At 43.8% G+C, this 15,204-nt stretch overlaps 1 protein-coding gene across 2 annotated transcripts in view; it reads right to left on the bottom strand.

The window, feature by feature from the left end:
* The window catches only part of gabbr2 (gamma-aminobutyric acid (GABA) B receptor, 2), a 143,405-nt gene that overhangs the window by 22,323 nt on the left and 105,878 nt on the right, over window positions 1–15,204 (bottom strand). For both annotated transcript variants that reach the window (XM_035528864.2, XM_035528865.2), the window contains exons 9-13: window positions 13,514–13,594; window positions 12,319–12,469; window positions 12,079–12,211; window positions 11,003–11,110; window positions 7,974–8,096 (exon numbers count right to left, since the gene is read on the bottom strand). In XM_035528864.2, coding sequence (XP_035384757.1) covers window positions 7,974–8,096; window positions 11,003–11,110; window positions 12,079–12,211; window positions 12,319–12,469; window positions 13,514–13,594 — 596 coding nt within the window. The remainder of the gene's footprint in view (window positions 1–7,973; window positions 8,097–11,002; window positions 11,111–12,078; window positions 12,212–12,318; window positions 12,470–13,513; window positions 13,595–15,204) is intronic.

Raw genomic sequence — 15,204 nt, 5'->3', positions numbered from 1 at the left:
ACACACACTGTGTGAGGAGTGATCATGGCCCAGCCCCTCCCAGCAGTGTGCTGTGGCATGCGGGTTAATGAATGTGCAGATGGCAGAGTGGAGGGAGAGCAGCTCCTGGGGTTGGACGGTGAGATAACACACGTCTGACACACCTTTCCCCTCTGCCTTATCCCTCAGTCCATCACTTTTCTCCACCCTTCAACCACTATTTCCATGCGTTTAACACCTCTCTCCATTGCCCCACTCCCTCGCCCCTAACACCCACATCAAGCCAGAGCTCACACAGAGAATAAATTGTAGAGTTTTACTAGGGGGTGTGTGACAATGCATGTGCATGTACACCGCATATGAGCAAAACCGCACCACTGACTCACAGTTTTTCACAGTTTTCATAACGAGAGCCGTTGTGGAGAGACAGTGCAGGCATCATTACTGCTTTCACCATTCCCCACCTGGCCTGCCATACCTGGGAAGTGCTGCAGGGTTAAATATGTTCAGTAGGGTCCTGCTGTGTAGCTTACACAGGCATGAAATCTGATTCTAAACACGGTGGCCGAGGACAGAGTGGTCCGGGGCAGAGTGTCTGAGGAGTATCGGGCAGCAGTGTGGGAGTGTCCCGCCTCATCCCCCCTGTGGCCCACTGCTCCCACTGGAGGCTGCACACCTTAACAGGACCATATGCTTTACAGTTCCATCTCTCACCATGCGCTTCCTCCAGCGCTCACCATGTGATTGATCCCTGGGCCGCGCCCCTGCCTCCAGCCCTCTTCCTGACCCTCCCTCCCTTGGCTTCCGGAAAGAGATGACGGCAGACACAGCGGCAGGAGATAAGGGGAGAAAGAGATCACTTCCAGCAGAGTGCAAACACTCTCCACCAGCAACAGATATCCATCTGGGCTGTGCATTAGGGTATCTCGGAAAACGTGAGTAGGAACTGGCAGGCTCTGCTCAGACTGAGCTGATGTGCTGTGCATATATCTTTGGAATCAGACTGGACAAGAGAGTTGTTAAGAACCTGTGTCACCTATGACTAAGAAACAGGCACAGACATACACACAAATACATGACAGAAGGTTTGAACCTTCTGTATTTATTTCCTATATTTAACCTAAATATATTACATTTTGTTTACATATTGCCATAACTATCTACTTTTCAGGATCAGAAACCCTACTGGAATAGTAAAATATCCCAGGGGAAAGTTCGACTCACAAAACACAGACAGAGACCTCTCTTTAGAGAGTTTTCTAACCCTGAGCAAACTCAATCAGAGCTCAGAGGGCTTGGAGGTGGAGTGCTCACAAATCATCACGACACTCCACCTTACCCCATCCATCACCCAGATGGGGACCCAAATAAATCAGTGCTTCTGTGGGAAAAAAAAGCACCCCACTTTTTTATTTACTATCACATGAGGAATGAGTGAATAAATAAACCCTTCACAGTGGCATGGCAGTGACTGACTGAGAGGGCTTTTTCATAAGAGCATTCCTGAGTCAGACGTGCTTAGTCTCTGTGGGGTGAGAGACCGGACGCTGCCCTTTGCTCTGTGCCTTGGCTGTCTGCGTCATGCTGTCCAGGTGGGCTGAAGTCCATGCTGCTCTGCAGCTGAAAGTTTAATTAGTCTGGGAGGAGGGGGGTGTAGGTGATCCTCCAAGTGGAGTGACTTTATGCAGCCCTGTGACAGGCGTCCCCCTGCCCTGGAGGAGGGGAGTATATGCTTGAGGTTGCTGAGAGGCAATCAAGGCCAGTTGCATCCTGTGCCACTCTCCTCTCCTCCCATCTCCTTTTCTCTCTTCACATCTCCTCTTTTTCCTCTCCTCTTCTCTACTGCACTCTACTCTCCTCTCTTCTGTCTCTTCTCCTGCCCGTCCTCTTTTTTCTCCTGTCGTCTCCTCTTCTCTCTCCAATTTCCTCATTCTCTCTCTCCTCCCCTCTCTTCTCCTCTCCTCTATTTTTCTCCCCTCACCTCTCCTGTTTTCTCCTCTCCTCTGCTCACCTGTCATCTCATTTCCTCTCCTACCATCCACTCCCATACAGTGCATCTGTATGCACTCGGCCACCACTCTGCTGATGCAGCAGGACAGCACTGCAGACGATACTGCAGAACACAACATGCACTTCTGCCCTTGCTTTACCATACACTAATAAACAGCAGTGTGTGCATATATATAGTGAGGTAAATTCTGATTCCTTTACACACAAACACACACACACACGTGCACACACACACACACACACACACACACACACACACACACACACACTCACACAGAAACACACACACACACACACACACACAGACACACACATACTTATTCATTGGCAGTGTGGTCCCTCTGTATCGCCATGTACCTGTCTCCTTCAAACACTGTACAGCAGGAGTGGAAAGCAGAGGTGCAGTTACATAGCCGGAGTGGCACATATGTGCAGTAGATCTCCTCCTCACACAGCCACTCACGTTAAGGCCCCGTGCCTGTGTCACAGCTTCCTTAATGAGCACACCTGTTAGAGCACCACACAGAGCCTGCCTGCATGACCCTGTCACAAGCACAAAGAGCTCCTCTACCAAACACACACACACACACACACACACACACACACACACAGACTTGTACCTTTGCGAACATATTTTGTTTTCAATACCTAGTGCAGAAGTTGCACTGACAATAGGAGAAATACTTCCCAATCCTTTGTCTCTTTCTCTGCCCCTCTCACTCTCTTTTACACACACACACACACACACACACACACACACACACACACACACACACACACACACACACACACACTGCACACTAATGGATTTTCCTTCTGTGGGGAATTGCAGAGTTGTAATGGATGTGTCTGGTCTGGAGCTGTGATTGAGTGTGTTCAGAGAAGAGAAGAAGAAGAGAAAGGACAAGTAGATGTAAAGGGTGAGGGGAGGGGCTAAAGTTGGCCAGCCTGGCCCTCTGCTGGGAATAAGGCACTCTTTGGAGTTACAGGCAAAAAAGCTACATTGTCTGGTGAAGCAGTTATGAGCCACACATGCCAAAGAATTTGTTGAAGGCAAGTTTAGAAGTATTTACACTTTTCTAAATGGCTCAAGGTTGTAAGTAAAAAAACAAAACAAAACACAACATCCGAGAGTATTTGCACCATATATTGCAGTATCCATTACCTTTTATTCCAATGATTATGGTGAACACTTTAATTTGTGATGCTAGTCTGTGTGTTAGTCAGCACCCAGTGTCAGCTTCATCCTTTCCTCTTTCTGAAGCCACAGCCATGTCAGTCTGGGCTTCAGAGTGTAGTGGTGGATGGACAATACTCTCAGCTAACTACAGGAACCCTTACACCACTTTTTATTTTGAATGCCTGTAATTAGTAAATTGCATTGCCCTCATGCACAATCAGTGGTCGCATAGCAACAGTGGGCAGAGACTGAACTGGATTTTCACACCAAATAAGTGTCAAGGGGAGGGGAGGTGGTGAGAGAAAGACAGTTCTGGAGAGAGGGAGAAAGACGTGTTCATTGGCCCCATTGGCAAGTGCCATTTTAGATACATTACTGAAACAAAAGCTACATAATTTTACCCAGTGTGTAGCACTGGACCCTCTGTTCAGCCAAGCTTCAATGCATTCCCTCTAGACCATCACAAATTCAGCTCTCTAGACCACAGAGTAGAACCAAATCACCATCAGTGACATCTAGCTTGCTGAGTCATGATGGTCATTAAGACTAGGGAGGAGGAAGCGAAGGAAAAGATATTCACACGTGCAGGACAGCAGTTCCTAGCCATGCACTCCTAAGGCACCACCTGATGTTCTCTTCCTCCCCTGCCTGATCGATTCAGGACTGAGGCGGAACCGTTTTAGCCCTAAAGGACTGTTTGCTTTGTAGAGCCATTGATTTACACAACCACCAAAGCCATTTTAGATCAAGAGCCAGCCAAGACACACACACGAACACCACAACACACCACACGTGTGTGGAGGCATTTGTGTTTGCACATATCTTTATATGTACAGAAAGAGTCAGTAGTAGACTGTACTAGCAACATGCATGTTTGAATAGTAAAGCATGTTACAGTGAAAATATTAATCTAACCTATAGATTAATTTAACATCCCAGACATCAGAAGACAGTCAGAGAAACAAATTAAAATGTTGTTTGACCCTACTTGGTATATCTGCCCTTCAAATGTCACTGACAGCATTCTAACAGAGGTGTATGTATACAGGTTTGTATGTATGACTTTGAGATGAAGGTTTATGTATATATACTGAATATTTATAAAATCTGGAGTATGTGTGTGACACCTGTACTCATACATACAAAAATAGACACACTTCCATTACATATTATATCCTTAGTTCCTTTAGAGGAGTCATTCAGGAGTGACTCTGTGTTGAGTTTCTTCCGAAGAAAGGAAGGATAGATGATGACCCAAGACAATGTGACTGACACCCCATGGGCTGACAGGTTTGCATGCTTTTCTCCTCTTGCTTTAGACTTTGCCCATCCCATGGGAATGTGCACGTTTGTGTATGTCTGGATGTAAGATGCCTCTCCTACTGGGAACATTCTGAGGCCTCTTGCCAACAACAGTGAATCTGGCCACACTCTAGAGTCTAGACCCTATCTGGCAGCTCCAGCAGCCGATAATGAGAGCTTACATGTTCAGACCAATTACTCCCTGTATTAAAGAGCCATCTATAAAAAAGTGCATTTGCACATCAAAAAGTACCGTTGACTCATGTCCCGCTTGCCAAATAAGAGTGAGAAAGAGAGAGAAAGGAAGAGGAAAAGCAGAGAGGTGGAGGGAGAGGCCAGCATACTGTACGATTGTGTGTGTGTGAGATAGAGAGAGAGGGAAGAGAGGGAGAGGAATAAAAAGAAAATGAGAGAGAAAGAGAGCAAAAGAGAGATTATGTATACTGAGATGTGAGCACTCCAGACCATTGGACAGACAGCACAAATACACCCAGGTCAAGAGAGCTGTGAAGTAGAAATGGATGAGATGAGAGGCATTGCGTGTTGAAGACCTGTGTGTGGTTGTGTATTGTAGTAACATATTTCACAACAGACTCAGTAAAGAAAAAGAAGGATGAACGACAAACATTCTGTGCATTTTCACTAAAGGCATTCATGTATTTATTATATATTTGTATATAAGTACTGTGTGATTTGTGTGTGTGTGTGTGTGTGTTTAGCAGGGTGTCTGTGTCTATATTTCTCCGGATTTTCTTAACCTTCTTAACTGTCTCAACATCATCTAAACTGCAGTGGGCACTTTAAATCTCACACTCAGTTCTGTGCTTCAGGAAAACTTATGGGGTTACATAACACAAAGTAGAGCATTACATTTCCTTACATTTTCCATAATTGTGCATTGGTCTGTTGTCACATGTAAAAACACATTTGTTTCTCCTGAATAATACTTGCTTATTTTGCTAGACATCAAACAGCCTACTGTTCTTTCTTTTTTTTCTTGTTCTTTTCTTTTTGTGTCTGTGGATCAAGAGTGGTGATGCTGGTTTATGGGTGTCAGAAACCATGGACGTTGCCATGGAAATGGCTCCCTGCAATATTGTGAGCAGGCAGACTGCACTTGCTGCAGCATCGGCACGGGAACAGGAGCAATCGCGGCAAGTGTTGCTGGAGCACCCTGTGGAATGCTAATAAGCTCTTTGTCCTTCATAACACACACCCACACACGCACATGTACACACACGCACACACCCACACACGCACATGTACACACACACACACACACACACATAGAGAGAGAGAGAGAGAGAGAGAGAGAGAGAGAGAGACTTGTAGTCTGGATCTATAAAATCCCCATTACGTCTTTCACTTTCTCTATCTCTTCCTCTTTCTTTCTCTCTCTTACATCTCATATTTACATCCACTCAAGTTGTATTATAACCTGCTTTTTCAATGTCATGCCTCCTGGCTAAACCTACAGAAACAGGCATATTAGTTATGACCTGCATATTCAAATAAAATCAACCACTCTTAATTATGGAATGATACCAGGCTTTATCCCTTAGGAGATGTTACGGTCTATAAAAAATCTCCAGGCTTCTGACGGCAGAACTGTGGCTCTCTGCACCAAAGATGGCCCACTTTTCCTCAGCCTGCTTTCTCTTACAACTCTTTAAGCTAGAACTGGACCGGCCTTGGCCCAAATGGAGCAGCTTTACTTTGCTCAGGCTCTTACTGAGGAACTTTCAGTGAATGGACAGAGGGAGGGGAGGGCCCACCGCTGCTCACCCCGCACATTACACCCCCCGAAGCTCCATTCACTCCCATTCTGTTCTGACAAGCCATACAACTAGCTGTGTGCATGGAAGAAATTGGGCTTTTCTGTTAACCAAATGAGGTGGTAAATGAGCCGGTCAAGCATGAGTCCGGAGAGTACATAGAGAAACAGTGAAAGCGAGAAGAGTTTAGATCTGTGCATCCTGTTGGGTTGCCCCTGGTGAGAGCCCTTTTCTGTGCAGCCTCATTGACACTGTTAGGCTCAGACTGTACACACAGCTCCTGAAGGCTTTTGTTTCTCCAAACAATAAGACAGAAGCATAAGCACATAAAAGGCACATTGTCTAAGGCACCCACACAAAACAACTTTATGATCAGCAAAAAGGACAAAACTCATCCACTATACAGTATATGCAAATAGGATGCTTTGCCAGATGGAATGTCAAGACAGCTTGTTTGAAGGCTTGGTCATAGGACATGTACCTAGTCAAACAAGGTCAGTGCTCAGGACCTCTGAACAATGCCTGCAAAGTACACCTATAGTGTGTCATAAATATAAGGTACTGGAGATGGGAGAGGAAGAGGAGGCTGCTCTAAGTACCCTCGAGTGATGGTGGAGTTAATGGACCTTTTCCAGCCACCAATCAATCTGAACTAATCTCCCTGCCTTGACTTCTCCAAGGAGGGGGCAGCCATGATTCCATCGGTCTGACGGCATTGCCCATGACGCCTGCTGGTGTCATGGTCCAGTAATTCCCTCCTTCCTCTCTCCCCTGCCTGGGGGATTGGAAGCCATACACCTCAGTGTTTCAAGGAGGCTCCAAGGCTGTTAGAAGAGAATGGAGCACAATGGTGCAAAAAGTCCAGAGAGAGAAACCCAGAGAGAGAGAAAAAAAAGAAAGAGAGAGAGAAGAGGAAGCAAAGTCTTACCCATTGCCCATTTCAGGGAACCCCAGGGAAATGAAAGCAGCCAAAACCTTCAAACCTCCACACATCTAGGCCTGTTAACAACCTCATAAGGATGCTGTAGACTGGTGTGGACTTGGAACTGCCAAATTATTGGCAAGAGACTGTAGCCAGTGGCAACAAGCCAAAGTCCCTGCTGTTTCCAGGTCTTACTGGGCATATGACATCAGTGTCTCAGAAAAGGAATCAGTGCTAAAAATATCTCAAAATATACTCCTAACCATTGACTGCTCCACTTAATAAACACATCAGTTATGCTGTAATAACATCACTGTCATTTACCATATTAATTTATCAAATGGTGTATGTAAACATGCCTCAGTAAACATTGCACAAATCTGGTACAAACACACAATTATACAATACCGTAAAAATCAGGCTACAGACAACATTATGGAGCATCGGTGTCCGGTGTATGCTCATTTAAACATGTCTAATCAGTACTGACAGTGCCTGGCCCATGACTAAAGCAAGCAGAGCTCCAAAATGTCCATGCTATTTTGAAATTCTCTTTTCCACACATTGCCCCCTAAAGGGCAACGAGTGAAAGGCGCATCTAAGTGTCTCTTTTCCAACAAGGCGTGCCAATAAGCCACATCCCCACTGGCCTGCATCCACCATTGACAGGAGTGGGAGGGGCAGGATGGCTCACTTCCTGAACCAAAAATAGTAGCAGCGGTGAGAAGGCACTGCCAACCACGGTTACGGCTCCAAACATGAAGACAACAAAACAAGACTGGTGTGGTTAAAGTGGCAAACCCACCTCTAAGCTGTACTCCTCTACTGTCCTCTTCAGGGGATCCACAATTTGCCAGCATATGAGAATACACAGATCAATCAGCAACATCCCCCCCACGATGATCAGCAGCTTCTGGTCCTTGATAATCTGGAGGAAAGGGAAGAAAGGTCTGAGTAGGGGTGTGTGGACAAAGAGAGAGGCACAATTCAGTTCCAACAACTCAAAAAGGAACCTTCTTTCCTCACATACTGAACTTTGGAGGATGAAAGTACCAGACCCATCTGATCTTTTCTTTTTATTTAACAGCATTTGACCTGGACAGAATCAAAGAAAAGGTCACAGAGAGGCATGGAGAGGCACTGGGTGCTTTAGAGGAATCACACAGGAGAAAACACAGTGATTCTTTTCAGGTGCTGCTCAGAATAGAACTTTTGATTGGTTTTGATCCATGGGCTTTTGATGGCTTTGGAATTGGTCAAACAAAGATAGGCCAACACCTTTAGTGTCATTGAAAATATTGCAATAAATTAGGCTATGTATATACAACGGGTGGGTGCCTATCTAAAGGGCAACAGGTCCCCAAAGACCCACGAATAAAGGTTCAGTGATAAGACATATGACTTATGGTTAGCCAGCAAAAACGTGAAAATGTAATGTGCGGATAAAGGAATGAAGGAATAACTGAGGTGCATGGTTCAACTTTGGAATGATGGAAGATCATGACATTTCATATAGTATTAATAGTGTGTCAAACTGTAAATGTAAAAATATTAAAGTCCTTTAACTTAACGTACACAGGAACAAATATTTTGGTGAATTGTTCAAATACACAAAAAGCTTTGCTATTAAGATTTGCAGCATGCTGTCTGAATGTTCTAAGAGCCCCATTCAGCTTGCTTAAGTGACCCACACATGCACACACCCCCAGTATGGGCCCTCCAGCATACAGGAGCTGGAGCGGGAGTCAGGTTCCTGGCAGTCCACCATTGTGCACCAGCAGAAGCAGCAGTGTTTCGATTAAAATGCTGGAGTCAAGTTGCCCTCTGCTCACCACACCATTAGTCTCCACAGGCACAACCTAAGTAGTGCTAATTATGAAGGCAAGGGTAAGCACAGGGAATGGAAGCAGAGCGTCAAGACTGTGGGAGGTTGCCCCTTGCTTTATTAAAGCAATGGTGCCAGTGTAGGAAACTACAGTGAAGTTACAGCTGTTTGGTTATATCCAATAAAGTGAATTTTCAGCCTTTTATTTGATTTATTTTTATTTTTATTTATGCAAATGCATTTGCTTCGTTGTTTTGTTGTGTTACATTGTTGAACCTTCACCAGCATTAGAGATTTTGATCAGAGCAGCATAAACGAAAACATATTTCTATTCATTGCTTTTCCTGCCACTGTGGTGTTAGATTGTTAGCTAGGTGATGCTCTCAGTGGTATCATCTTTTTTATGAATTACATATAGTAAACATATCTTGGTATATAAAAAGTGCCCCATGGTCTAAATAGACCAGTGAAGCTGTGTGTATGCAACTGACACTACTCTCTCTGTCTTTCACTGATTCACGTTTCCTTTCCCTTTGAATGTGCTTTTCCCCTAGTTTTGTGCTTATTTCCCTTCATCCTCTCTCTCTTCCTCCCTCTTTTTCTGTACCTCTTCCCTCACTCCTCCTCTCTCTCCCTCCCTTTCTCTTGCTCCCTCTTTTGCTCCCTCCCTCTCACTCATTCTCTCTCTCCCTCTCTCTCATTCTCTCTCGCCCTCTGACAACTCACCCACTCTTCCTCCTGCATCAGAAGTGCTGCTCCCACACTGCTGCTGCTGCAGAGGTCTGTATGCTCTATAAATAACCAGGGCCAGCAGAGCAGTGCAGCTAAGGACTCGCCATACTTTACATAATCACTCACACAACAAAGGCCCACTGTGTCATATTCCTTCAGCCTTACTCGCTGCTTTCTTATTTCACAACTAAAACTGAAATTGAAAACCTATCAGAATTGAGGTCAGTGGGTGTGTGTGAAGATGTGGCATAAAACACATACAAATTTTATTGCACTGTGCCAGTATGTGTGATGTGTGAGTGGTGATACACTATTCACAGTGAAATGTTCACCCTTTGTTCACCTCCTATTCCCTTAGCAATAGGAGCAATAAACATATAAAGACACAGAGAATCTATTCCAACAGTAAAAGGAAGGAATATATGTATCTCCTGTGTGTGTGCGCGTGCATGCCCACACACACACCCACACACACACACACACACACACACACACACACACTCACACTCACTCACACACACACACACACACACACACACCCCATAAAGACTATAAATGTCCCATGGTAACAGATTAAATGTTCAAAAGTGGTGACTCCTATGGAATATACCGGAATAAGAGGCATGGGTAAAGCATGTATACTGTAAACAGATCCATGAGAAAATCGGGTCATCCAAGCTGCTCTTCCTCACAGGATAACTCAGAGAGAACTGCTGAATGATGTGAACCGGCAGGTGCTCCAGTCACCTCTCTTCCTCTTCTATCACACACATGTATTTGAGCTTGAGAAAGGAAGATGTTCAGCTGCAGGCTGTTGTGCTGCAATACTATGAGGGTAGCTGATGGCCAAATCCTACATTATGACCCACCACCAACGTGTTGTTATCCTGCACCTGGATTAAACAATCTGTGTGCTGCAGTGCAGACCTCTGCTTCATTCTCAATACTCCCCTGTGCTTAGCACTGGCTACCAGCTGCTTTCAAGGCCAGCAAGGCTGCTGTGTGTGGGGTGTGTGTGTTTGTGTTTGTGTGTGTGTGTGTGTTTGTGTGTGTTGGGTGTGTGTGTGGGTGGGTGGGTATGGGATGTGTGTGTGTGGGGTAGGGGTTGGAAGCAAATGCTGGCACTGCTATTCTGATCACTGCAGGGGTTTGACAGAAAGATCTGATCTTAATGTAGATTCTGTCATTTTGTAGAAGTGAAATAAAGATTGCATCATTCGGCAGCTGTATGGTTGTCATGGAGAAAACCACACTTAAAACACAACTACACAGCTCACCTTCTTCTTCATTTTCACATTCTTGAAGATGGCGTGTACTCTCCAGGTCTTCGCGAACATGGCACCGAATGCTGTCGTGTAGCCCACAGTGAGGATCCATGTGCGAACCTGAACAGGAGAACACTCCTCATTGGCTACAATGGCTACCATAATATTCCTCTGACTAACAGCAGTGAGACAAATTTATTCAAATGCTAAATAGGGCATTTCTAAAATGTAACATTTCAAAACTTTTCCCTCTAGTAACATACCTTGTATTAAATGATAAATTACAGTGTTGTTCATATTCAACTCTATACACAATACAGCATAAATACTGACCACTTGTTTTGCTACTGACTACTGCTAACAACTCTTATTACTGCATTTCTACCAAGCTAAGGTATGGAACTCAAAAAATAATTTTCTTGATAAATGAAAGAATTCCAATAGTGGGTACTAGCCCAGATAGTGCTCAAAACAGATTAGAATACATCTGAATCATCAATAAAACAGCCTAATCTTAGAAAAAGAATCCAGTTCTTACAGTCCTATTCCTTTCGGGAAAATACCTTTAGGGATAAACATTACCCCTCCTATCTCCTACTGTTTAACCTCTATTTCAACAAACAGCACTACTGTCAAACTGTCAGACACCCACTGCTTAGAATAAAAATGACAGTGAAAGAGGTCAAGTAAAGCTAGAAAGAATAAGGGCTCAGTTTATCAAAGAGCTGTCCACAGGAATACTGATTGCCTGATTTTCCTCCATCATCACTGCCATTGGAACGGCAGCTCTTTGGAGTGGCAGAACTTGGCGCAGGCTGCTAAATGTGTGCCACACACTACACTTTTTTTGGACCTTCCCCACAGACTCACACCTTCACAGTAATCAAAAATTCTTAATTAAATAGATTCAGACCATCACGTTCCAACAAGGACTAAGGAACAATGTGCTACATTCGCCTGAAAGAAAGACCAGTGTTGCATGGCATGCTAGTGTCTCAGAAGAGAAAGTGGACTGCTCTTAGATTTCACATGGCTGTAAATTTTTAAGCCGGCTCCCAGATGTACCTGCAAAGACACTAAATACTTACAGTGCACAAGGTCTCAAACTCTTTTTCTGAGACGAAGGAGCCATCCAGGCCAAACAGGAAGATGGAGGTGTATGAGAGCATCCCTCCCAGGATGATGAGGTTGTTCATGTAGGGACTGGACATTTTGATCAGCCTGCATGGGGAAAAGAGCACCAAGCTGCCACTCTAGTGATCACCCACTGCAATCCCTCTAGTGATCGCCTATCGTAAGGAGTTTGGGGGCCAAAACTCCACCCTGACCTGTGGTTGCGGTTCTTTATGTTGAAGAAGAGGAAGGCGCCGGCCATGAGCATGCCCAGTATGGTGATGGTGGACAAGATGCTGTATAGAGGCACATTGATGTGACGCCGCTGTGGGTGCACAAATGTCCGATCCTTTGGTGGCCCCACCCCTGAGGTGGAGTCAGAACACACTTATTAAAACAACTGGGGGTTAGTGCCATTTCACAGTAGTTACTTGGTATTTTTTTTGATATTGCTGTACCTAAAAAGAGATCCTAATGATACAGTAGGTTCAATTCAGGGCCTGATGTCTGCAAGCTTTTTGTCCAACTCGGCAGAGCTCCACCTCTTTGATTTTAAACCACACCTCTTAACCACCTCTTTATTATTCAGCTGTATAATAGCAATGCAGCATATTCTCTTTTAAAAGAATGACAAGGTTGACATGGATTTCCATGGTAATGGTGTAAGATAGTGAGCACAGTTTGAACAAATTTCTGAAAATCCTTCCGGTGAATCTGAATTATTTCTTAAATTTATTTATTTATGCTTTGGATAAAGGTACAAGTGACATAAGGTATGAAAGTAAGAGTTCAGCTCAGAAGTCAGGGCCATGAGAAGACGTTTAAATAGGTTTAAGGTCCTGAGAAACAGCCCTGAATGGGCTTCTTCACCATTTAAAGGCAAATTATCCAGCCTGTTTATTTAAGTGAACAGGACTTTGTCAGTGTCCCTCTCTTCAGAGTTTGTGGTCAGTGACCACAGTGTTTGTCATCTTTTTCCCTCTTTGTTTACTCTGTAAGCTTTTGTCAGTGTTCCAATCGATTCCTATGGCTTGTCTTACCAAGTTCTATTTGAGGAAGCACCTGACATAAAAAGGTCTGCTTTTCTTGAATTCATTGTGTTTGTATGTGTGCATGTGTGTATGTGTGCGTGTGTGTGGTGGGAAAGTATAAAAAGAAAACTCTGGGGATTAAACAAATGACAACGAATGTCACCTCAAATGTGCAAGTGAAAAATAGCTAGTGAATTATTCATTAGGTCATACTTCCAACAGTAAAAGGAAGGAACATGTGTATCTCCCATGTGTGTGTACACACACGCACAAACACAATATACACAAACACAGAGAAGTGCAAACACACAGACACACAGACACACACACACACACACACACACACACACACACACACACTATACTGGGCTTTCCCTACCTGGGAACCAAATGGTGTTGTTGGTGAGGTCGAGGATGTCAGCAATGGCGTTGTACTCCCCTACCTTCACCTCCTCGCCCTCTGTAAGAGACAGCAGCAGAAGAGCACAGCTCTGATAAAAGTACTAGTCTGACTCACTCCAATAGTCTGAGGGGAAACAAGACAGTGAACACAGAAGCTAACAAAAGCTCAATCACTCAAAGTAACTGAAATTAAAAATAACTGTGATTTTGTTTTATGAGCATTACTATACTTTTTTTTTTAAATGAATGTCACAATTAAATAAAGTAAACAAAATCGCATGTTAAATTTAATAAATTAATGCTTGAACTGAAACAACTCAATTAGAGGGCACTGTTCAAACAAACTATTCATGTAGTTCCAATGTCTGCAATTTAGTAAATGCAAACGATTTTCCCCATAGTGTACATTCTTCAATTAACAGACTTTAGGAAGAACCATTTTGATGTTTTTCAGCTTGGCTTTGTAGCAGAACCCTTCTTGCTGTTGGATAAAATCCTTGTCTAGACCCCCCCAGACACCTAGGGAGCAATACAGGAAGCAAAAAGCCTTTAACATTTGATTGCACTAAATGCACAATTAAAAAAAAAGAAAACGATGTGTATGTTGTGTGGGGGTAATGACTCTAATAACAAGCAGAATGGACATCTAGAGAGAGACAGCAATGAAAATAAATAATGTTGTTCTTCCCAAGAGGAAAAGATGTTACAAAATAATGAAACAATAAAACAAGGGTAGTACTGCACATTACCACTGGTAACTAGATATACACTGAGGTTATGTTTCCACAGGTACCTTTAAAATAACAGTAAATCTCACATGAAAACAGAGTCTCTATCAAACAGTCAAATATTAGTAGTAGTCCCAAGTGCATGTTCAATATATCTCCCAGAAATACCAATTAGACAACTCTGATAAACAAACATCCTTGGAGATAGCTGCTGAACAAGACTAAGCAAGAGAGTTCAGATTTCTGTGAAAAGGAAAGGCAAAGTCCTTTGTAAGTCTTTTAAGTTGACTGTACATATTACGCAGAGGTCAATATAAGCCAGAACAGAGTACTTTATTATCAGCAACCCTTCATTTCTGATTCTCATGATGCTCCTCAGTGATCTCCTCCTGGTTCTAGGTGGGTAGAGGTGGCTGAGGCTGATGGTTTGATGTAAGCTGTCTGTGTACTTCTGAAACAATGGGCAGTCTGCGACACAGATGAGCTGTCTCAGCTCCACTGTCCCTATACCACTATGCCACAGGAGTATGACTAACGGCAAGCCCCTGTGGCCCAGAGTCCTCTGGCCCCTCTCTCCCACACACACGCACACATACATACATACCACACACACACACATTATTATTTACTGTGCCAAGTGTCTCTTTTAAAATGTCCTGTACCCTTAATCTTTATTGCAGAAAGGCTTTTCATGCTGGGTGTTTACATAGAAATAATAATTCAGTCTCTAAACTGGGTTGATGGGTTCATGCATGCATGCCATGCTTAATGGCTTCTTCAGGGCACACGGCTCTTATCAGGTAAGGAAATGCTGCTACAGTCATTTAGCTTTTACTTCTAGACATCATATTATCATGTCATACTTAAATAGAGATGGATGTGTTGAGTATGTTTCATATAACTTGTGATTATTGCTAGTAACAGTTCATGGACACGTCTG

This window comes from Electrophorus electricus, chromosome 2 (genome assembly GCF_041902795.1).
Source record: "Electrophorus electricus isolate QZ-2024a chromosome 2, ASM4190279v1, whole genome shotgun sequence".
In the NCBI taxonomy this organism is placed as follows: domain Eukaryota; kingdom Metazoa; phylum Chordata; class Actinopteri; order Gymnotiformes; family Gymnotidae; genus Electrophorus; species Electrophorus electricus.
This window is presented reverse-complemented; position numbering and strand designations above follow the sequence as displayed.